We start from the raw sequence: 24,347 nt of genomic DNA on the forward strand, positions 1-24,347 counted from the left end.
CTTAATGTAATACCCTGATAAATTCTAGAGTATTTTGGACAGGAGAAAAAAAAAAAGTATTTGCTAAGTCCCATTGAGAGACTGAGAAAAAAAGTGTGGAACTATTCAATTTCCCCACTGGAGAAATCCTAGTATTCTCTCAAGCATCAGTGACTCTGAATTTAATTAAGTCAAGCAATTGCTCTTGAGGCTTGCCCTTATGAAACTTATTTCTGCAATGGCGAAGCTAAGCTTACTTATAATTATGCCTAAGAGTCACCCCCAGAGAACTTCTTTTGTTGCTCAGTTGTGATCTTTCTCTCTAAGCCAACTCTGCAAACTCATATCCTTCCCCTCATATGTGGGACATGACTCCCAGAGATGAGGCTAGTCCTGCATTGTGGGACTGAGAATGACTTCTTGACCAAAAGGGAGGAAAGAAGTGAAACAAAATAAAGTTTCAGTGGCTAAGAGATTTCAAATAGAGTTGAAAGGTCATTCTGGAGATCACTCTTTTGCAAGCTTCAACCAGATACTGCAAATCGCCATGGTATACCAAGCCTTAACCAATAGTATTCCTGAAAACTCTGGGCTTTATCTAAGACTCTAAGTTTTTACTTAGTAAGTTCATTTTTTCAGAAACTGAAGGTTTCCAGATTGTTCCTATGCCAGATAATCCCTGAAACCCAGAGGTGCCAGACTTTCCAAGAATATCAACCAGCTTTATTCCTCTACCCCATAAGGCCAACACCTCTATCCAATATGAAGAAGTGAAAATGGTCAATGCCCAAATATTAGGGATATTTGCTAAATTATTATATAGCAAATGATTATGATTACTCACTCATTACAGAGATATTTCTTTTTAGTTTCTAGTGTATTAGAATAGCCAGAAGGAAATACCTGAAATGACTGGGATGTAATCTAGTAGGCTTCATCTTTGAAAATGATTGTATAATTATATAGCTTTTATCATGTGTCTGTGTGACTGTAAAAACATTGTGACTGACACTCCATCTATCCAGCGTATGAGCAGATGAATAATAAAGTAAAGATATGCATTAAAAAACAAACAAACAAAAAAACCTTACCAACAAAGAAAAGCCCAGGACTGGATGGCTTTACAGGTGAGTTTTAACAATCATTCCAAGAAGAACTAATACCAATCCTGAAAAAACCCTTCCAAAAATCTGAGGAAGAGGGAACACTATCTAACTCGTTTTATGTAGCCAACATCAACCTAATAGTGAAGTCTGAAAAGATACTACATGAAAGGAAAATTAAAGACCAATCTCTCAAATGAATATACATGAAAAAATCATAAACAATCGCTTGCAAGCCAAATTCAACTGCCTATTAAAAGAATTATATACTATGATCAAGTGAGTTTTATCCAAGGTATACAAGGATGGTTCAAAACAAAGAAAATAAATTAATATCATACACCACATTAACAAACTGAGAAAGAACCACATAATCATCTTGATTGACACAGAAAAGGCATGTTACAAAGTCCAGCATCCTTTCTTGATAAAAACACTTAGAAAAATAGGAATAGAAGGAAACTTTCTAAACATAAAGGACATATATGAAAAACCTACAACTAACATCGTACTGAATTGTAAATGACTGAGAGCTTTCTCTCTAAGGTCTAGAAGACAAGGATACCCACTGTCACCACTGTCATTCCGCATTGTGCTAGAAGTGCTAGTTAGAACAATTAGGCAAGAAAATGAAATAATGGCATCCAAATTGGAAAGGAAGAAGTAAAACTTCCCTATTTGCAGATGATATGATCCTATACCTAGGAAGTCCCCCCCAAAAACTACAACAAAGCTACTAGAGCTAATAAACAAATTCAGCAAAGTGGCGGGATGCAAGACTGATAAGAAAAATCATCAGTAGTCTTTCTGTAAAATAGTAATGTGCAATCTGAGAAGGAAATCAGTAAAGTAATTCCATTTATAATAGCAACTAAAAATACCTAGGTAAAAACTTAAAGACACAAAGAACCTGTTCAGAAAACTACAAAGCATTGCTGATAAGAAATCAAAGAAGCCTTGAATAAACAGAAGGACAGTCCATGTTCATGAACTGGATGGAAGACTATATATTGTTAAAATGTCAATTCTACCCAAACTAATTTACAGAATCAACACAATCCCAGTTAAAATTCCAAGGCTTTCGTTACAGAATGGTAAAAGCCAATTACCAAATTTATTTGGAAGGATTAAATGCTCTAAATAGTCAAAAATATCTTGAAATAGAAAAATGAAGTTGGGGGACTCTCATTTACTGACTTTAAAACATATTACAAAGCTACAGTGGTAAAAACAGCATGGTATTGGCATAAATGCAGATATATTGACCAATGGACTCAAATTAAGCACTCAGAAGTAGACCCTCACGTCTATGGTCAACTGATTTTTGAAAAAGCTGCTAGGTCCACCCAATTTGGACAGAGCTATCTTCAACAAATGGTCTGGGAATATTGGATATTCATATTCAAAAGAATGAAAGGAGGCCAGGGACCCACCCTGCCTCTCACCTTATACAAAAATTAACTCAAAATGATAAGACCTAAATATAAAATCCAGAACTATAAAACTTTTAGAAGAAAATATAACATCTTTAAGATCTTGTGGTAGCAAGTGGATCCTTAGACCTTACACCCAAGGCACAACCATTGAAAGAAAAAAGTAAATAAATGGGACCTACTCAAAAATAAATGCTTTTCTGCTTCAAAGGACTTTGTCAAGAGGGTGAAAAGGCAGCTTACTCAATGGGAGAGAATATTTGGAGTCCACATATCTGATAAGGGTTCAATATCCAGATTTATAAAGAAATCCTGCAATTCAATGATAAAAAGACCAAAATTAAAAAAATAAAAAATGGGCAAAAGACTTGCAAAGACATTTTTCCAAAAAGGAAATGATTAAACAGCACATGAAAAGCTGTTCAATATCACTAGTTATTAGGGAAATGCAAAGCAAAACGAGATATATTTTATACCTGCTAGAATGGCCACTATTCAAAAAAAAACAAAAAACTACAAGTGTCGGAGAGAATTTGGAGAAATAGGAACACTTATTCACTGTTGGTGGAATGTATAGCCACTCTGAAAGACAGTTCGGTGGTGTGCTGGTTTGAAAGGATGTGTGCCCCTAGAAAAGCCATGTTTTAATCTAAATTCCATTTCATAAAGGCAGAATAATCCCTATTCAATACTGTATGTTTGAAACTATAATCATCTCCCTGGAGGTGTGATTTAATCGAGTGGTTGTTAAGCTGGATTAGGTAATGACATGCCTCCACCCATTTGGGCAGATGTTGATAAATTTCTGGAGTCCTATAAAAGAGGAAACATTTTGGAGAATGAAAGAGATTCAGAGAGCAGAGCAGAATGACATAGCCATGAGAAGCAGAGTCTACCAGCCAGTGACCTTTGGAGATGAAGAAGGAAAATGCCTCCCGGGGAGCTTCTCTTAGGAAGCCAAGAAAAGAAGCTAGCAGATGATGCCGTGTTCACTATGTGCCCTTCCAGATGAGAGAGGAATCCTGACGAGTGTTCACCATGTGCCTTTCCAGATGACAAAGAAACTCTGTGTTCGTCATGTGCCTTCTCACTTGAGAGAGAAACTCTGAACTTCATTGGCCTTCTTAAACAAGGTATCTCTTCCTGGATGTCTTAGATTGTACATTTCTATAGACTTGTTTTAATTGGGACATTTTCTCAGACTTAGAACTGTAAACTAGCATCTGATTAAATTGCCCTTTTTAAAAGCCATTCTGTTTCTGGTATAGTGCATTCTGGCAGCCAGCAAACTAGAACAGGTGGTTTTTCAGGAAGCTAAATATAGAACTGTCATATGACCCAGCAATCCTAGTACTAGGTATATAGTCAGAAGAACTGAAGGCAAGGAGGCAAAAAGACAATTGCAACCAGTATTTATAATGGCATTATTCACGACTGCCCATATAAGGAAGCAACCCATGTGTCCATCAACTGATGAATGGATAAATAAAATGTAATACAAACATCTGATAGAATATTACTCGACTGTAAGAAGAACTGAAGTCTTGATTCATGTGACAACATGAATAAACCTGAGGACACGATGTCAAATAAAATGTCAGACAGAAAAGGACAAATATGGTATGGCTTCATTAATATGAACTACATATAACTAGCAAACTCATGGCGTTAATATCTAGAACACAGGTCAATAGAAGATACACTGAAGGCAGAGAATGGGGAGCTGATGCTTAATTTGTGTAGAATTTGTAATAAGGTTGGCTGTAAATGTTTGGAAATGGACAGATGTGATGAGAGCACTTTAAAGTGAGCGTAATTAATAATATGTGGGTGCAATTATGGTTGAAAAGGAAAGTGTAGAGTTGTGCATTTTGCTAGAAGGAAAGCCAGAGAAAGAAACATGAGACTGTACAATATAGTGAACCACACTGGGCAGCAACCCGGGATGGAATGAGAGGATGAGACTGGTAAATCACAGTAAACATCAGTAAAGTGGTCTCACTGCAAAGTGGTTACCAGCACCCACCCACCCCCACTCTCTCACTTGTTCGTCTAGTCCCTGTAGCTTGCTGGTGCCAGAAAGGGATATAAAAATTCACTTCCCCAAGAAGTGGAATATGCAAGGGCCGTCAGTAATTATGGCTTCTGATTAGCTACTTTTGATAGCTGGAGGCCCAGCTCTGAGAGGGGGGCCACTGTTTCAACTCACCCATGACAAAGGCAGCATAGAAGTCTAGCTAAGAGCTGCAGAGGATAAGTTTGAAGAGCTGTATTTGCTGAGCAGACCAAGAAAGCTCAGCTTTGGGAAGTGTAGAAGCAGATCATGGCATCCTTCCTGGCCCCTTTTCTATATCCTCTTGAGGGCAGGTTGGAGCCAGCCAGCACTCCATTTGTAGGTCTCTGGCCTTATTCCAGCTAAGAAAGACTGACTTGGGAAATTCCTCTGGTGCGTACAACTCCTCCAATATCTTGCCCTCAGGCAAAAACAGTTTAAAACCAGTGCAAACTGAGTAAGAAACAACAGAGGCAGATGGCTCTGGGCAAAGGTTTACATGTTTTAAGTCCAGCAGTGGAACACAGAGGAGAAAGGGATGGTCTTTCCTGGGAAGTAGATGGGCATTCAAATTTCTGTAAAGAGGGGAACTCCTAGGGCCACTAGTCATACAAGCTCAGGAAAAGACACAGGCCCAGAATAGATAGGTAATACCTGGCACTCTGCATTTGCATTGGGATGACCTTCCTGATAGCAGGGCTGAACTCTCACAAACAGCACTGCAAATTCAATTTGCAAACTCAGTAATAGGTGTGCTTTGCTTAGATACACTTGGTTTTGTTTTGTTTCTAACATTCAAGAAAGTCTCTCATATAACTAGCTGGTTATAAACTCAAAAAAACTGACATCTCAGGGAATAAATCCCATTTTTAACTTTCTGACTTGGAGAAATTATATTCTGATGTTGGACAGCAGGGAGAACTTGAAATTGAACATGTATATTTATTAGTTGAAGAAATTGTCAAGCTAAATGTAGAAAGTGCAGCCTGGTTTCTCCTCACTGCTTATAGTAAAATGTGAAAGGGAAGGGATAAACTGAGAACTGAACTCCTGAGCACAAAGAAACCAGAAACTGATGGTTTGAAAATTCTGAGCTTCCGGAAAGCAAGTCCCCAGAGAACAGTGCTCTATGTGAGGGTTTATCAGGCGTTTCAGTGCAAGTCAACACTGGAAATGCAATTCTCAAGGAAGGATCTGTGGAAAGTTCTTTTGTCTGATGATTTGGACCCCTGTGAATGACAGGTAAAACTGACAAATTTCTTGCAAGGTCTGTATGAACAAAATCAGCCCGGACTAAAAGAGACAGAGAAGTGACAAATGGAAAAGAAAAATCACTTCAAGAAAAGAACCACGGAAATTGATGTCTGAATTGAAGATGTCTTCTCAGAAAGGGTGATTCTGCCCTGCTACTCAGAGAGGGAATGCCTTCCCCCTCATCATTCAGGATGACCGTTGCCACCCAAATGCTCAGAGAGGGTACAGCCTGAACCCTGGAGATTGTGGAAAGTTTGCCCACCACCCACCCCTCAAGCTTAGAAAGGCTGGAGCCTATGCCCTAGGGATTACAGAGACTCTGACTACCACCCCAGTGATCCAGAATGCCACAGTGTTTGGGAAGAAAATACAGTCTTGATGTTGTCCAAATTTGGACATTTTCCCAACCCCAAAATGTGAGCAAGTACACACTCATTGTTTAATGCAACCCATTTCATGATAAGTAAATGGAGCTCTTCAAACTTATCCTTTGCTGCCTTTGTCATGGGTGAGTTGAAACAGTGGTCCCGCCTCAGAACTGGGCCTCCAGTTATTCAAAGTAGCTAATCAAAAGCCATAATTACCGATGGCCCTTGTTTAGTTTAGGAAACTAAACAACTAGCAGTGAACAACCTGAATAAAGCAAGAGAAAAGCTCCATTTACAACAGCAATTAAAAGAACCAAATATCTAGGAATAAATCTAACCATGCATATAAAGGACTTGTACACAGAAAATTAAAAAACATTGCTAAAATAAATCAAAGAACATCTAAATAAACTGAAGGACATTCTGTGTCCATGCATTGGAAGACTGAATATTGTTAAGACGTTAATTCTACCCAAAGCAATCTCTGTCAAAATTCCAACAGCCTTCTTAACAAAAATGGAAAAGTCAATCATTAAACTTATATGAAAGAGTAAGGGGCCCTGAATTACCAAAAGTATTATGAAAAAGTATGGAGTTGGAGCAGTCACATTTGTCAATCTGAAAACTTATTATAAATCCACAGTAATTAAAATAGCAAAGTACTGGCACAAGGGGAGCCATATAGACCAATGGAAGCAAACTGAGAATTCAGAAAGCACCCTCATATATATAGCAACTGATTTTTGACAAGGGTGTCCAGTCTATTCAGTTGGGAAAGAACAATCTTCAAAAAATGGTGCTGGGAAAACTGGATGTCCACTTGCATAAGAATGAAAAGTGGATCCCTATTTCATATCATACATAAAAATTAACTTAAAATGGATTAAAGACCTAAATAGAAGAACCAGAGCTATAATATTCCTAGAAATAAACACAAGGAAGCATCTTCTGGACATTATGTTAGGCAACTGCTTCTCAGACTTTAATACTGAAAGCACAAGAAGCAAAAGAAAAATAGATAAATGTGACTTCATCATAATAAAAAATTTGCATACCAGAGGACTTTATTATTGCAGTACAAAAACAATTTGCACAATGGTAGAAAATATTTGGAAACCATATATCAGATAAGGTTCTAATATCCAGAATATATGAAGAAATCCTTCAATTCAATAACAAAAAGATACACAACCCAAATAAAAGACAGGCAAAAGACGTGAATAGACATTTCTCCAAAGAAGATACATAAATTGGCCAAAAGCCCCATGAAAAGATGCTCAACATGATTAGCCATCAGGGAAATGTAATTGGGAAATGCAATCTAAAGTACAACCATTTCATACCACTTAAATAGCTACTATTTTTAAAAATATGTAAAATTACAAGAGCTGGAGAGGATGCAGAGAAATAGGAACACTCATTCATTGCTGGTAGCAATATAAAATGGTGCAACCGCTGTGGAAGACAGTTTGGTAGCTCCTCAAAAAACTAAGTATAGAATTATCATATGACCCAGCTATCCCATTTCTAGGGATATACTCGAAAGAACTGAGAGCAGGGACTTAACAGACATTTTCACACAGATGTTCACAGCAGTACTATTCATAACTGCCAAAAGATGAAAGCAACCCAAGTGCCCATACACATATAATGGATTACTATTCAGCCCTAAAAAGGAATAAAGTTCTGATACATATGACAAAATGGATGGACCTTGAAGACATCATGTTGAGTGAAATAAGATGTTAGGCACAAAAGGATCAATATTGTATAATTTCACTGCTATTAAATAATTAGAATAAGCAGAATCTAGAATACCGGTTACTAAAAGGATGAGTGGTTGTAGGAAAAGGGAATAAATAAAAGCTTAAAATGCACAAAGTTTCTATCAGGGACATCAGGTAATATACAGTGGTGATGGTAGCATGACACTGAGAAAGTAGTTAACAGCACTGAATTAAGTATCTGAATGTGGTTAAAGGAGAAAAATTTAGGTTATATATGTTACTGGATAAAAAATTTTAAAACAAGTCATGGAACTAACTCTACAACACAGTGAACCCTAAGTTAAACCATGAACTATAGTTAATAGTACAATTACTGAAATGTGCTTTCTTCAATTTTAACAAATGTACCACAGCAATGCAAGGTGTTTATAATAGGGTGTTATATGTGAGTCCTATGTTTGATGCATAATTTTTCTATAAACCACAATTTTCTTTAAAAAAAAAATCCAAATTTATTCCATCAAAACTCTGAGTAGTGTAATACAGTGTATTAACAAATCAACAGGGAAAAATCACACGATCATTTTGATTGATGCTGAAAAAAGCATTGGACAAAATTCAACATCCTTTTCAGATAAAAACATTTTAAAAGGTAGGAATCAAAGGTAACTTCCTCAATATGAAAAAGGGCATATATATGACAAACCCACAGACAGCATTATACTCAAAGGAGAGAGACTGAAAGCTTTACCCCTAAGACTGGGAAAGAGACAAGGATGCGTTCTGTTACCACTTCTACTAGAAGTTCTAGCTAGAGCAATCAGGCAGAATAAAGAAATAAAAGGCATCCAAATTGGAAAGAAAGAAATAAAACTTTCATTATTTTCAGGTGACCTGATACCATACTAGGAAAATCCTGAGAAAGATACAACAAAGTTACTTGCGCTAATAAACAAATTCAGAGAGGTGGCAGGATATCCAATTAATGAGCAAAAATCAATAATGTTTCTATATACAAGCAATGACCTAATGAGGAGTCAATGAAGGAAAAGCATCCATTCAAAACAGCAACTAAAAGAATCAAGTACACAGGAATGAACTTAACTAGGAATGTAAAGGACTTGTACATGGAAAACTACATAGCATTGCTAAAAGAAATCAAAGAAGATCTAAAGAGGTAGAAAGACATTCTCTGCTCATGGATAGGAAGGTTAAATGTAGTTAAGATGCCAATTCTACCCAACTGATTGACACATTCAATGCAGTACCAATCAAAATTTCAACAACCTACTTTGAAGAGTTAGAAAAGCTAGTTACCAAATACATCTGGAAGGAAAAAAGACCCCGAATAGCTAAACGCATCCTAAAAAAAAAGAATGAAGTGGGAAGATTAACACTTTCTGATTTTAAAACTTATTATAATGCCACAGTGGTCAAAACAGCATGGTACTGGCACAAAGATAGAAGTACTGACCAATTTAATTGAATTGAGAGTGGGAAACAGACCACCAAATCTATGGTCAACTGATCTTCAACAAGGCCCCGAAATCCACTGAACTGGGACAAAACAGTCTTTTCAATAAATGGACATTGGAGAGCTAGATATCAATAGCCAAAAGAATGAAAGAGGACCCTTACCTCACATCCTATACAAAAATTAACTCAAAGTGAATGAAACGTGTAAATGTAAGAACCAGTACCATAAAGCTTCTAGAAGAAAATATAGGGAAGCATCTTCAAGACCTAGTAATAGGAGGTAGCTTCCTAGACTTTTCACCCAAAGCACAAGCAACAAAAGAAAAAATAGCTAAATGGGAACTCCTCAAAATCAGATGCTTTTGCACCTCAAAACACTTTATCAAAACAGTGAAGAGGCAGATAACTCAATGGGAGAAAATATTTGGAAATCACACATTGGACACAGGTTTGAAATCTTGTATACATAAAGAAATCATACAACTCAAGAACAATAGAACAAACAACCTAATTATAAAATGGGCGAAAGCTATGAATAGGCATTTTCTTGAAAAGCAAATACAGATGACTCAAAAGCACATGAAGAGTTGCTCATTTTCATTAGCTAAAAGGGAAATGAAGATGAAGACTACAATGAGATACCACCTTACACCTATAAGAATGGCTGCTATTAAACAAATAGGAAACTATAAATGTTGGAGAGGACGTAGCGAAATTGGGATGCTTATGCACTATTGGTGGGAATGTATAATGGTACAGCCACAATGGAGGACAGTTTGGTGGTTCCTTAGGAAACTAAACATCAAGTTACCCTATGAACTGGCAATATTACTACTCAGTATATACATAGAACAGCTGAAAGCAGTGACACAAACAAGACATTTGCACACCGATGTTCATAGCAGCATTATTCACAATTGCCACAAGTGCCCATCAACAGATTAACGTGGCAAATACATATGTTGGATTATGATGCAGCAGTAAGACAAAATGACGTCCTGAAGCACATGACAAGATGGCTAAGTACTGAGGACATAATACTGAGTGAAATAAGCCAGACACAAAAGGATAGATATTGTATGATTCTACTTTTTAATAATGGTAAAGGTAAAATCAGAGGCTTATAATACAGAAAATAGGTGACCTAGAGATAAAGGGAAGCTAGAGATGGGCGTACAGTTAGCTATGAGGTTGACCTTAATTGCAGGGGAATAGATAGAAGTGAAAGTGGTTCACTAGTGGGTCTATAAGTAATATTACCATATTGAAGGTGAATATGATTGAAACGGGATATATATCCCACGTGTCCTATTGATTAACACGAAAAATATAAGTTCTTGCATGAACTACTGCAAAGGCATGACTATACACAGAGTGTGTAAATCGGGTTATAGGGAGAAAAATACAATTGTATGCTATGGGCTATGTTTAAAAGGAAAACATCAACAGTACCAGAGCAACACCAGGCGTAAATACTGCAGGGAGAAACAAGAGCTAAGGGGAGGTTTAGTTTTTCTGTTTGGTGAAGGTATGTTTATTGGTTATCTTTCTCTTGGAAACAATGAAATTATATAAAATTGAGAGTGTTGATTGACTGCTGACTTTGGACATTATATATGATGCCCAAAGAGTGGAGATGGCTGAAGGATACACTGACTGAAAAGTAGACTGGCGAATGAGGGGGCATACGTATGATTGAATATTGTGCTGCTACAAAAAGGAATGAAGCTGTGAGGCATGCAACATTGTGGATGAACCTGTGGGACAACTGGTGAGGCAAAATAAGTCAGAAACAAAACAGCAAATATTGTTTGGTCTCATTTAGAAAATACCTATAAGAAAACAGTGACCTAGACTATAAATTCTTGTAGTAGTTACATTTAGTCTAGAGTGGTAATTATTGTTATTCCTGGATTTTTGAGAAGCTATTTTATATATGTATAACCTGGTATTTAGAGACATGAATGAAGCCAATCAGGTCAGGATTACTGTAATTCAGAATACAGGGGCAAGGAAGACGTTATCTGTACTTTAGAACTTCATCTACTCTTTGAGATCAAAAGGAGAAAGTTTTATTTTGTCTAGAACCTAAATTTTCTATAGCACATAATCTAACTCAACCTGTCTGGATAGATCATCTAAACAATCCAGACACAGGAAGCCCTGAATAAGAATGAGGGCCTTTAATTCTGTACAGCTTAATGTAATGTCTGGATACATCCCAGAGTATATTAAGCAGATAATCAAAAAGTATTGGCAGAGAGCAGGCAACGGTGGCTCAGTGGAAGAGTTCTTGACTGCCGACTCAGAGACCCGGGCTAGATTCCCAGAGCCTGCCCATGTCAGAAGGAAAAAAAAAAGGATTGGCAGAAAGATAAACAAAAATAAAAAAGTATTGGCAAAGTCCCTTGAGGGATGGGAGAAAAAATATGGAACTATTAAACTTTACCATCGGGGAAACCCCTGATACTGAGTCAAACATTAGGTCAAGCCCTTGACCTTGAGGCTTGCTGTTGTGAAGCTTATGTATCTAGTGGAAAAGCTCAGCCTACCTATAGGTATGCGTAAGAGTTACTTCCAGAGGGCCTCTTGTTCCTTGGATGTGGCCTAAGTCCAACTCTGCAAGTGAAACCGCTGCCCTCCCCCTATGTGGGACATGACATCCAGGGGTGAAAGTCTCCCTGGCAACATGGGAGATGACTCCCAGGGATGAGCCTGGCCCTGGAACCATGGAATCAACAATGCCATCCTGAAAAGGGGGAAAAGAAGTGTAACAAATCAGGAATCAGTGGCTGAGAGAGTTCACTCTTACACACGCCTCAGTTAGACATTGCTACCTGTCATAACTTGCCAACTCCTATCCAAAACATTCCTGCCAATCCTAAAGAACACCTAGGGTGTTACATAATATTCTACAAAGGTTCCGTGAACTAGAGTAACTTTCCAGAAACCTACAACCTCCAGATGGGTCCCCAGACAAGTCCTGAAATGTAAAGGGGCCAGTCTCTCCAGAACATCAGTTTGTATCCTACAGCAGCCAGAAGTAAAAACCTACAATTGTGGAATTGCAATCCATACCAAACTCTGAAATCCATTCTACAACTAATTGTGCTGTGCTTTGAAATTAATTGCTTTTTTGTATATATGTTTATTTTTCACAAAAAAGACAAGTCGATTGTGATAATAAATGCACAGCTTTATGATATTATGAACCACTGATTGCACACTTTGGATGATTAAATGACATGTGAATATATAAAACATAAATAAAAAAATTTTTTAAATCAAAGAAGTTGGAGTTAAAAAAGAGAAGATAAGATTTAAGAAATAAGTATGACTCCTGACTAATTATATTGGTATTTCTTAGTCTTCAGTGTCTTGGAGCAGCCAGAAGGAAAAACCTAAAATTGTGGAACTGTAACCCATTCCAAACTCTGAAATCCATTCTATAACTAATTGTTGTAGTGTGCTTTTAAATTTATTGCTTTTTTGTATATATGTTATTTTTCACAATAAAAAGATTAAAAAAATAAAACTTATATCAGGAAAGAAAATACTTTGGGCTTACACAGATACATATGATATACTAGAAAATATTTGAGGGAAAGGAGTAGGAAACTAGGGTAAGACAAGCACTAGCAGTAATTTCTGTATTTTTAAAGCAGTTTCTATCTTGTTCAAAATATTAGTATCTTTTTGCTTTATTTTTTTATTGAGGTAAAAGGATTTTGCACCTTGTTAATCATTAATACTTTTATCTGCTGTCCTTATTACTTTTCGTACAGATAGGATTCTCTTTAGATAACTGAGATATGAACACGTTGTTTTAGTTAAAGCAAAAATAATTTCTCTAAGCCTGTTTGTTTTTTTAAGGAAGTCAAAGGCATGTCTAAAGTCACAGGAGAAGTCTATGGGAAAGAACAATTTGATTATGCTGAGAGAAATGGGATACTTAGAACAAATTCAAGATATACAATTCTCTTCCTGTTACTGGAGGAAGCTCTTGGTCCTCTGCCCCAGTAATCATCCACCTATATGGTTTTCTTCTCTTTTATTACTTCTTATTCTTTCCTCTACCCTTGTGAATTAAAATTTAGAGAGGACAGTGCTTGATTAGTGGACACCCCATTCGTCAAACTGTGTTCCAAACTATTTCCCTAACTCATTGGCAAGGTTCAGTCATTCCACAACTCTGAATCTAATTCCTACTAGTAGGAATAAAGATCTCCCAGTCAGCATACTGTGAAGTGTGTCTGGATCAATAGCCCATCCTTTGATTACGCAAACTTAAGCTAAGTTAAAGCAACCAATCTGAATTTTGTCAATAAAAATATGTCCTTACTGAATCCCTGCTTGATCCAATTCCATATTTATTTATACCAAATACCATTGATTGCACCATTCCTGCACTTAACAAAATCTTTTGTTAAATTTAACTGATGATATATGTGTCTACCATACAAGCGGATGAATGTTTTAAAGGTAGCAAGAGTGTCTCATTACTTTTTAACCTCCTATGCCTTGCTGGTAGTAGGCATTAATGGAAGTATATACATTCAGCTGTACCTTAAGTGTATGCATTCAACTGTACCTGACTGATTCTGTATATTCAGGATTAATCTTTGACCTTTTCACTTTTTTGAAAACAGTATGTGTAGTATTTGTCCACACGCTGCTTTTCAGTAGCTCCTACTTCAAAAAAATGGACCATGTACTTAATAATCTGACAGTTAAATTTTAGATCATTGATTGCTTATATACATATACAATTAATAGATCTAATGACTATAATCAAATTAGGGAAGTGATTCTATTACATTATCTGAAGTACATGTTCAAATATATTTCTGAGGCTCCAGGAAGCACGAACTTTATCCAAGGAAAGTGCTACCAAAGTGGTACTCTTATCCATCTAAATTTTGAAAATACCATATATAATACAAAAACAGTGACAAGCGCTTGGCTTCTCCATATCTCAATGGTATATTTTATTACCACATATAAATAACTGATTATGCAGAGCTTGCTTTGTTTCAGTTATATTCAATAATCTCTGAATTTCTATGAATTTTCCATATTAGAAAATGAGATGTTTCATTTTAATTCAGTACAAGGTGACTAAAATGAACTTCTTAGAGAAGCCCAGTCTAAATTACCAAAAAAAAAAAAAAAAAAAATTTAACTTACACAATTCAGATCATTGTTGACTGGAATTGGGGAAAGTTTCATGAAGGTGGTGGTTCATGAGCTAGCTCTTTCTTAAAGTCAGAAACTTATTTCAGCAGAAAAAGGAGAAAGGTTAAGGTAAAGGGACCAGCACAGACATTAAGCAAAGAAACAAGATAATGAAAGCAAAGAAAAACATTATGGATAGTCCAAACTGAAGCAGCCATTTAACAGACTAATCCTCTGTCCTCATCTTATAGCTATTTGGCAGCACATGATGGAAATAGGAAAACCACAAAAAAATTAAAAGACTAGCAGAGAAAGAAAAACACATATCCAAGTGCTCTCTATGCTTGGCTTATATCTTAAAATTAGGGCACATAAGGGGCAACTCTAGCACCTCTTACCCTCCAAGATAACCAAGAGTTTTGAGGGTCTATATATAATACAGCTTCAAATACTAAAAATAACTGACTTCAGAGAAAAAAGAGAAGGCAATTATAAGCACTCTACCATCATTTCTATTCCATGGCCTTGGCAGGCAACATTAATCAATCAGCCTCAACATAGAAGTTCAAATGAATTTGCTAATCCTTTGTTATGAGTATAAAGGTATTCTTCACTATTTGAACTCTTGTTATCTAAACTGAGACATTAAACAGATTCAGATCATTTCTTTTTTCAGGTAAGGCTGTTTGGAGGAAATGGTATTTCACACAATATGAACTCTTGCCTTCCAAAATTCCAAGACATACAGATTGGAATGACAAGGTATCCATTACTCTCAGACCACCGCTTTCTGAACTCAAGAACCAAACAGATTCAAACAGCAAGGAATAGCTATATGATTTCAGTTTATTCTCAGATGTAACCACTATAAAACTTCACCTCCTCACATTTTTGTAACACATATATAGGAGCTACTGTAATAGATGCCTGATAGATGTATTGCACATGATTAATCAAAATACATTATGCTTTATATTTTCTCTTAAAAACAGGAGGTACATAGTCCACGATACAGAAAAGAATAAGTGCCAAAATACACATTATTTACAGTCTCAAAAGATAAAAATTAAATCATGTTTTAAAAGTTTTGATTCACGTGGGTTTTAAAGTTGAGTGGTTACTATCTTAATATAATGGCTTACAATCAAGTGCATTAAGGTTCTTAAAACTTACTGTTCCTTATATTTTATCATCCTGCCCAAGGCAGGCAAATTCTTCCTCTTACCGGTCCATGCTGTACATCTAGAACCCTCCATAAAACAGAAAAGCAAGCAACTAAATGGACTAAATGAAGTGAGACGAGTGGAAAAGGAGGCACCGTGTAAGAGTCTGTTCCCATTTTCAAGTGGTCTAATTTGGTCAGAGATGCAGGGTAACCATCTTAATGTTTTCTTTTACATAAATCAGGAAGAACACTGTCAGTTACCCACCAGAATGGCTACCCTAGATGAAGAGGAAAAGCTGTGTCGCTCAATACTACACAAATTATTCTGAAAAGAATACTACCTTTATTCACATAATGAAATTTACAATATAACATTCACTACAGACTTAAAAGATTACATTATTACTATATGAAAGTTTCCTATGTGAGGCGCTTATAAGCACTGAGTACCTCTTTACAAACAAAACAAGCACACAAACAGCCCCATTACACTACCTCAACTAGTAACTAGTGAACGCTCCAACAAAAAGGATTATTATATAGTCACATATTCTTCCATAATCAACAGGTCTTAGAATGTAATACACGTTCAACAAGTATCTGCAGACTGAATTTCACATAACAGAAGTGAATAACACATTCAGATAGTCTTCCTGGACTAATACCCAAGGAAACACTGACAAGTCGTAATCTGTCCATTGGAAAGGATCCATTCATTGTCTGTGATAAGCTAATTTTGTTAGTTTTTCAATTTATTACTGTTGTCAATATGAATTTTGTAATAGAATCATAGAAATCTAAGCTAAAGGAACCTGCAAGGTCATCTAGTATAACCCTTTCATTTCACAGAAGCGGAAACTACGGTCTACTTTTTCCCTCAATTAATACTTAGATACTTATCACCTCTTCCTCTGATCTCCTAGCTGAATAAAAGTGAAATTTAGCCACACATTTTTGTGTAGATTAATATTACAAGTCAAAGGGCATTCCTTGAATGCCACTCTCTAGCACAGTACTTTGAATACAACAGGCATTCATCTGAGTACTTACATACTGTTCTTGCTTGAAGTGTTCAAGATTGAGTAAATGACAATATTTTAAATATTTTCATTTGTACAATTTTACTGCGCAACATTATTTCCCTAACATAAAAAAGCTTTTATCTAACTCCTATCTATCGTAATGGATAAGGAAGGCACTTCTGCTTTTTCTATCATTGTGAAGTAATTTTCTCCTATGATATCAATAGCTAGTAGCAAGAAAGACACCAAATCAGCCCTACACATACCAACATTCAAGACATTTCCCAATGGAGAGGACAAATCGGTCAATTATTTATACACGTATCCATTACCTAAGATAAATGAGACCAGAAACTCAAGGGGCTTGAAATTGTTTAACCTGTCTTTCTGGTCCATAGGGACGACAATTTTACAATAAATAAGAAAATGCCTTCTTTCCAAAATCAGAAACACTTAGTATTGGGAACACAACCATTACTGTTGGCCTCAATATTGTCAAAGCAAAATCAGCCCAAGTTTATTGTGTGCTTAACTTAGATGGCAGGCTGAACTTGTGGTAGAAAGCACATCAATCAACACAAAAGAAACCCAAAGGGAGGAAAAGAAATCTAACCAAAAATTTATGAAAGCCAGTTGATGTACCATGCAGTCTTCATTTTTAAAACAAAAAGGCGATCAGGATTTATGGTTCTAAACTTTGTAGTACTTCCCATTTCAGTTGAAGGAACAATAATTATTTCCCAGAGAGATACAAACTGCCTGACCCAGAACCAAGGACAAAACTGAACTACTAAGTTATAGGGTAGGGGACAGAATTTAGAATTAATATGGCATCACGATGCAAACTTTATGGTTTACAAAAGGATTACCCTGTTCACTATCACTAAGACAGAAACAAGACTAATCACTTAATATCTGGATGTTTATTGTTGCCACAATAAATAAAACACAATTGTTAAAACTTGGTTTAAATAAGAACTTAGAAAACATATAAAATGATCCACATTTATGAATTCTACTTAGATTATCATTCGAAGTCTAAAATTTAGCAGATTCAGTAATCAGTATGCCTTACAGGATCAAATAAAGAAAAGGAACTCTTGCCACAGCGCTGCAGTGGTTCAGAGGTGAGGATGTGGCTTTATTTTAGGTTGCCAGTTATGAGTCTTCATTAGAAAAAAGACATGGGTTACTAGTTTGCTTTTTTTTTAATGAAAAGTTTATTTTAGAATTCTGTTAAGAAAATACAAATAGCATTCTCACAGCATATTCAGTATCAAAACACACCTGCAAATAAATCTTGTAACTGAGGAGCGTAAACTATTTGGACTTTGCTATGGAAAGGGAACCAGGAAACTAAAGAAAAGTGTAAGGTTGTTAATTTGGACTTAAGTTGAAGGTATTCATAAATAGATTATACAAATATTATAACACTATTAGGTTAGCAGTTGTCTTTTTTTCCTAGAACTTCAAAACATATTTTCAACTCTTAAGAAATATAGTTTCCTATCTCATTAAGTACCATCCTTTCTTTTCGCCAAAGAAACATTTAATGGACATATACTTTTTAGCAAGCTGCATTTTAGTTTAACAAAAAGAAAAAATTAATTATGAACTGAAATAATAAATAACTCATTGTCCAGCTAAAGGCCTACATCACATATTGTATTTATATTTATAGAGTACAAGTACAAACTTGTTTGTGATCTTCAAGTCTAGCAATTTAGAAACTATGATTAACCTAAATGAAAAATCCATTTGAAAAATGTAAATGCTACATCTTTTTCTAATGTACTTTTAAACTCTTCTTAGTAATAGTACCAAAAGCTGATAGGAAGTTGTGCAAAGCTGATAATCTCTCAGAACATTATCAGGTATTAAAATAACTTGTAAAACGATAATTGTCTCAAAAAATGTAGAATGAGGTATTTAAGTATAATCTTACATATTAAAATGATTTTAATTTAATATATTATACTCATATAGATATATAACTTTATATACTTATATGCTATTTTTTAGAAGATGGTAGTAAAGGTGCTTCACGTTATAGCCTTGTTATGTTACATGATCACTTGAATAATATAAATTCAGTCTTGGAAGAAGGGGCTATAAGAACATGTATCAATTATATCCACTAGTGTTTATTCTAAAGTTTCAAATACAACATGAAGAAATCATTTTTGCAAATAGAATTCCTAGTGTTGGAAATTAAATGTTAGTAAGTATGCCATTACAACTTTAAAATAAAGATTTAAATTGCACATTTTGGTATATTAAGGTTTGTTATCCATTTATTACTTTTTCTGGGCAAGTGCCAAAACTAAAGTCCACTCTACTTCAGGAATTTTTCTCATGTTAAAGTCAGTGCAGTTACTTGTAATGGGCATGTAAATACACATTATCAATGAATGAATAATTAAACTACATAATTTACAAATAAAAAGACACTCCACTATCATTATTTTTCAAACTCTTCATTCACTCGCCTATACAATTCACCCTTATTTTAAATATAAAGTGTTCCTTTCCCCTATTGTTCTCATGAAGGATTTTAGTCTTTAACTTGGTTACCTTAATCTGAATGTAAAACCAAGGTGTTTATATTCAATTTAATGATAATTTCAGACACATCAAGTTGCATCATAGTAAAAAAAAAAAAAAAAAAAACCACGCTGGTTTTCTGGAAATCTTGATGGTAAGCAGGAAATTAAGCATCTCTTCCTTTAAATTACAGCTGTAAAAAGAGAACAGGGTATCCATCTGAAGAATAAAGCCTATTCTCTCTCTGCTCTCTCTCACACACACACAAGAAAAAGACAATCATATTTACCTGACCCACTCAAGTTTCCATAACATGTATATTACCAATGCCAAAAAACTTCTCCTTGAAAATATTTAAATTTAAAATTAAAACTGAAAGCAAGATACTCAACTGCCAAATACTGTGCAGTATGAAACCATTAAAGCTGCACTGACCTACTTCATAATAGCATCATGACAATATGAATGCATGCCAAGAAAATAAAATTACTATTAAAAAACCCTTAATTTTATATTTAAAAATTGTCCGCTTTTAAATGTCTAAATACATGCCAATAGTTTTATGATACACTTATTTTTGAAGTGCAATAAAAAGAAATTTGGATATTTTAGTAGTCACATTCAAAGATGAACCTGCAGGATTTCACTTTCAAAATCAGAGCTTTTTTACACACATACATTGTATTTTTAAACTTCTATCAAAAGTAATCACTGAAGCCAAATTCTAAATATTGCTTCCCATTTTTAAAATACTACTACACTTTTTTTAAATGTCAGTTAATGGAAAATCTTACAAAACAATGCAAGTTCAGGTTAAGTGCATATTTGCAACGGTTCTAAGATGGACTTTCTCAATGTATTTAACTATTAAAAGAATGGCCACCAGTCTTTAAGAGTTCTTAAAATCTAATGCTGAAATAGCTGAAAATTCTCATACAGGAAGTACAGGAATAGCAAAGGATATTTCATCTACGATTTCTAAAGAAAGACACACAAAATGATAAAACATTTGATTCCTCCCCTTTTTTAAATAAAAAATATCTTTTTAGTGTAAACTACCACCTTAAAATGTTATAATAAAGAAGCACTTTCTCACAATTACTGCAAAGAATTAACTCCCTAGGAAGGAAATTTAATCTCGGAATAAAGGAGGCAAAACATCCAGAAACAGAAGCTAATCCAAATGAGAGAAAAAGGAGACACATTGGGTTTTGTGTTGCATATTAATATTCTTCTGCACAATGTCTTTTTGGTGAAAATTCACAATACAATTCTTCCTCCCTCTCTATGACTGCAAAAAGGAGTAAACACATTTCACATTCTCCAGTCCCAAATTCATGCAAGCATCATAGAGTATGACTTAATTTCTACCCATATTCCTCTTCACTAAGTGAAAAACACAAATAACTTGTGTATCTGCACTCTCAGTTGAGGAAGGGGTAAAAGCATATTTTAGCTAAGGAGATCAGAGGCTCAGGCAAAGTCCTTTCACACCTCCAGGCCCCCAACATTATGCACTCGACCCTGAGAGCCCACATTCAATGAATGCATCAGCCTCCTCCTCCTCTCCCCCGCCCGCCACTCCCCACCCCCTTTGCAGCAGAAATGTGCCTGGGCTTTTTTACCCCAGCGATGGAGGATCTTCTTACCAGATGGAGTTCTTGATCTTATGTTGCAGCGCGCTGGCCTCTGTCCCTGGCAGCCCGGGCACAAGGGCTGGCAGAGCCACCCCTGAGTTGGGCGTGCTGGGGGGAAGCTGCTGATGGGCATCAGGCTGCTGTGGTGGCGGCTGTTGTTGTTCCTCTGCCATCGCTGCTGGAGGGGTGGGAGGGAGGGAGGGAAGATGGGGGCGCGGGGAAGGGTAAGGGAAGAGACGGGGAGGGGAGGACGAAGGGGGGGAGAGAAGGAGGGGGAGGGGGAAAGGAGGAGGAGGAGGAGGAGGAGGAAGGAAGCTGGATAAGCTAGGCCTTTACCCCAGGGCTCGAGTAAGTCGCTTTCGCCTGCCGCCTGGGGGACATCACCGGGGAGACCCAGCGGCTCCTCACGGCCCCAGCGCTTCACCGCGGGAGAGGCATGGCGGCGCCCCTCAGCACCCCCGCGCCGCCGCTGCCGCCTCCTCCCGTCAGCGGCCGGGCAAGGGGGTGAGGGGGGGACGTCCGAAGACGAGGTGGAAAGGGCAAGGCTCTCCTCCCAAAATCCAAGAAGAACGCTTCCTCAGGGACTCGACGGCCCAGCTTTCCTTCCTCGATCCCGGGGCTTTCTACTCCGGGGGACCGCGCTGCTGCAGCCCCAGGCTCTGCTCCACGCCACTCCCCACGCCGCCACCGCTCGCTCGCTCGCTCGCTCCCGGCCCTGCCGCCGCCGTCGCGGCCGCCGCTGCCCTGCCAGCCCCGGAGGCAGCTCAGCGCGCGCAGCCGCACTGCGGTCCGGCGGAGACGGCAAAACACCTACCACTCCGCCGGGGGTGGGGGGGCTGGGGGCGTGTATGTGTGTGTGCGGGTTGCGGGCGCGGGGGGCCGGGAGGGGGATGCACGGGTGCGGACGGCTGGAGAGAGCAAGACGGGCCGGGAAAGCGCGCCTCGAGGGGCGAGGAAGGGACTGGTGGAGCTGGTGGAGGAGGGCAGGAAAACATGGGGGGAGGTGCTGGCGAGAGAAAGAGAACTTGCGTGAGGAGAAGGAGAAACCTAATTTAATAATACCTGGCGTGGAAATAGGATATTTTTGGTATCTTCAAAGCAAGTAAAGTGAAATAAATCTACATATCTCCCTGCCCCCACAAGTCAGGATTACTCTCTTGCTGTGTAAACTGAAGCAGGTAAGGGGGTAAATTGACTTTACAGACGCCCCAAAGAAGAGCTCCCGTTGGAATTAATCACCCTATAGGTAATTTGGTCCTGAATGGAAATCACAAATCAGAAGCTGGATTGAGTGCTCCTCAGTCGGGCATTCAAAGCCCTCCAAATCTGGCCCCACTTTAGTTATCCAATCATAGCAGCCTCCATCCCCCTGCAAGAACTCCCAGCTCCAATCAGTGAAGTCTCCATGCCATCCTCTACGCGCAGCAGATTGACTCTTCCTTCGTGCCTTTGCTCATGCTGTTCCCCTCCACCTCCCCGCCCCACCCCCTTTGCAGGAATGCCCTCCCTCCTCTATACCGCTCCCAATCCAACCCAGGCTCTAAGGCAGTTCAAGTCGCGGCTTGTCAGGGTCCCTGGCAGCCAAGGCCCCTGCCTGCCTCTGAAAGAAAGTCATATAATTCTCAACATGGAAGCTCAGGCTCCAGCCACCAGCTGCTTCATTTGAGGCCAATTGAACACCCTGGATCGCCACCATTCATGCATATTCAGGCATAGCTTTGCCTTTAAGAGTAAGATTTCTGGCCACAAACAACCAAGTCCCTTTAAGAGTAGAAGAATTGGGTGTTCTAGGTGGGGCTGATCAGGGAGGCCTAAACTTCCTGGGTGTAGAAGACTAACAGCCAAGGCCTCTGGCACCAGATGGAACAGCTGCTCAGCTCACAACTGACCTTTCTCTGGGCCTGGTATTATAAGCCCTTCTGCTTTAACTTTTTGACAGTTTCTATCAGGAGTCTACCCATCAGATCTCTGGGTAGTTTGTTTACTGTTGAGCTTGGTCTTTGGGCTATGAAGCCCTGCCATTTAATAGACTCCCAGTGAGTCTATTAAATCTGATTGGCTTGGGCTTTGGGACTGCTCAATTCCCTACCTTGGCCTGGAACCCTCTGGTTTTGCACCTCTGTACCCTCAGGCCTGGCCTACAGATTCAAGGTCCAGATTAATACTGAATGACTGCACACAGTGGTGATGGTGGTGGGGGTGGTGACACCTGAGTGCAAAAAAACAAAACAAAAAAAACAGCTCCTCCATGAGGATTCCAACCCTGGATTCCTTTGTACCCTGGACCTAAAAGGTCACTATTAGTTTCGCCAGTTTGGGAAAGTATAGGTGTGTTTACTCAGTTCACTTTGCATATATGTCCCTGTGTCCTATGTAGAGACAGTGTTTTTTTTTTGAACCAAATTGATAGATATGGTGTGAACTAGACAGAAGTTTTGGAGCAGAATAAGAATAGCTACTGTTTGTTGAATAAAAGTGTGCCAGGCCTAGACTTTACATTCATTATCGTTGCTAATCTTCCTAAGAACCATATAATATAGGTACTATTATTCTCCCTATTTTGTAGATGAAACTGAAGCTTTAGAAAGGTTAAATAACACTCTTAAAGTTACCCAATTAGTAAATGTGGGAGCAATATTTGCATCCTGAAAGTCTAATTCCAGAACCTGTGAATCATGCAAGAATCTGGATTATATTGAAAACTCCTGAATGTGTGCATAAACTCTACATCTAGGGGGAAGATGAAGGAAATAAAAAGGCATTGGAGAATGTGGTCAAATACACCAGGTTCTAATATTTTTACCTTGCCAGAAGGGGATGATAGTTTCATGTTGCCACACCCTGGGAGGGGGAGATCCTCAAAGAGTGGGAAGGTAATATCTGAGATCTGCTACAGGCTTTAAGAAAAGGAAGTTGAGGACCAGGATGTTTAAGAAAAGTTCACTACCGTGTGTCACACAGCCTGACTTCCCGAGTACAACTTTTGAGAGTTTTTAATAGGTTCCATGAAAGAGCCGCGTTATGCCAGATGCCACTAGAGGGCTCAGCAGGGCTACATCCCTAAGCTGCCCTCTAGCGGCGGTGCTGACAAAAGTGTATTGTTGAGCCTTTTGGACCTCGGAGCCTCTGAGGACCAATAGGTGGTCTGGGACATATCTGACACTCTTAGGTTCAACCAGCAATGAAAAGGGTGATTGATAGGAACAAATTGGAAAGACCTTATTGCCAGAATGAGACATCCTTTCAGGGAGAAAATGATCAGCCCCCACTGTTAAATTAACACCTGGGAGTAGAAGAATGTGTTTTGTTACAGTCTTCACAGAGGATTGCAGATAAAATTATACTTTTAAAAACCTGAATGCAACCTGATAAAGTAACCGAAATTCTTGGGTGGGAACTCAAACCAGACCC

At 37.9% G+C, this 24,347-nt stretch overlaps 1 protein-coding gene across 1 annotated transcript in view; it reads right to left on the reverse strand.

Annotated features, from left to right (window-relative positions):
• Positions 1 to 21,126, reverse strand: part of RFX7 (regulatory factor X7) — a 194,855-nt gene extending 173,729 nt beyond the window's left edge. The window contains exon 1 of the mRNA XM_077127994.1: positions 20,949 to 21,126. Coding sequence (XP_076984109.1) covers positions 20,949 to 21,109 — 161 coding nt within the window. The 5' untranslated portion in view covers positions 21,110 to 21,126. The remainder of the gene's footprint in view (positions 1 to 20,948) is intronic.
• Positions 21,127 to 24,347: the final 3,221 nt, after the last annotated feature.

The sequence above is a fragment of the Tamandua tetradactyla genome, chromosome 14, assembly GCF_023851605.1.
Source record: "Tamandua tetradactyla isolate mTamTet1 chromosome 14, mTamTet1.pri, whole genome shotgun sequence".
Classification (NCBI taxonomy): Eukaryota; Metazoa; Chordata; class Mammalia; order Pilosa; family Myrmecophagidae; genus Tamandua; species Tamandua tetradactyla.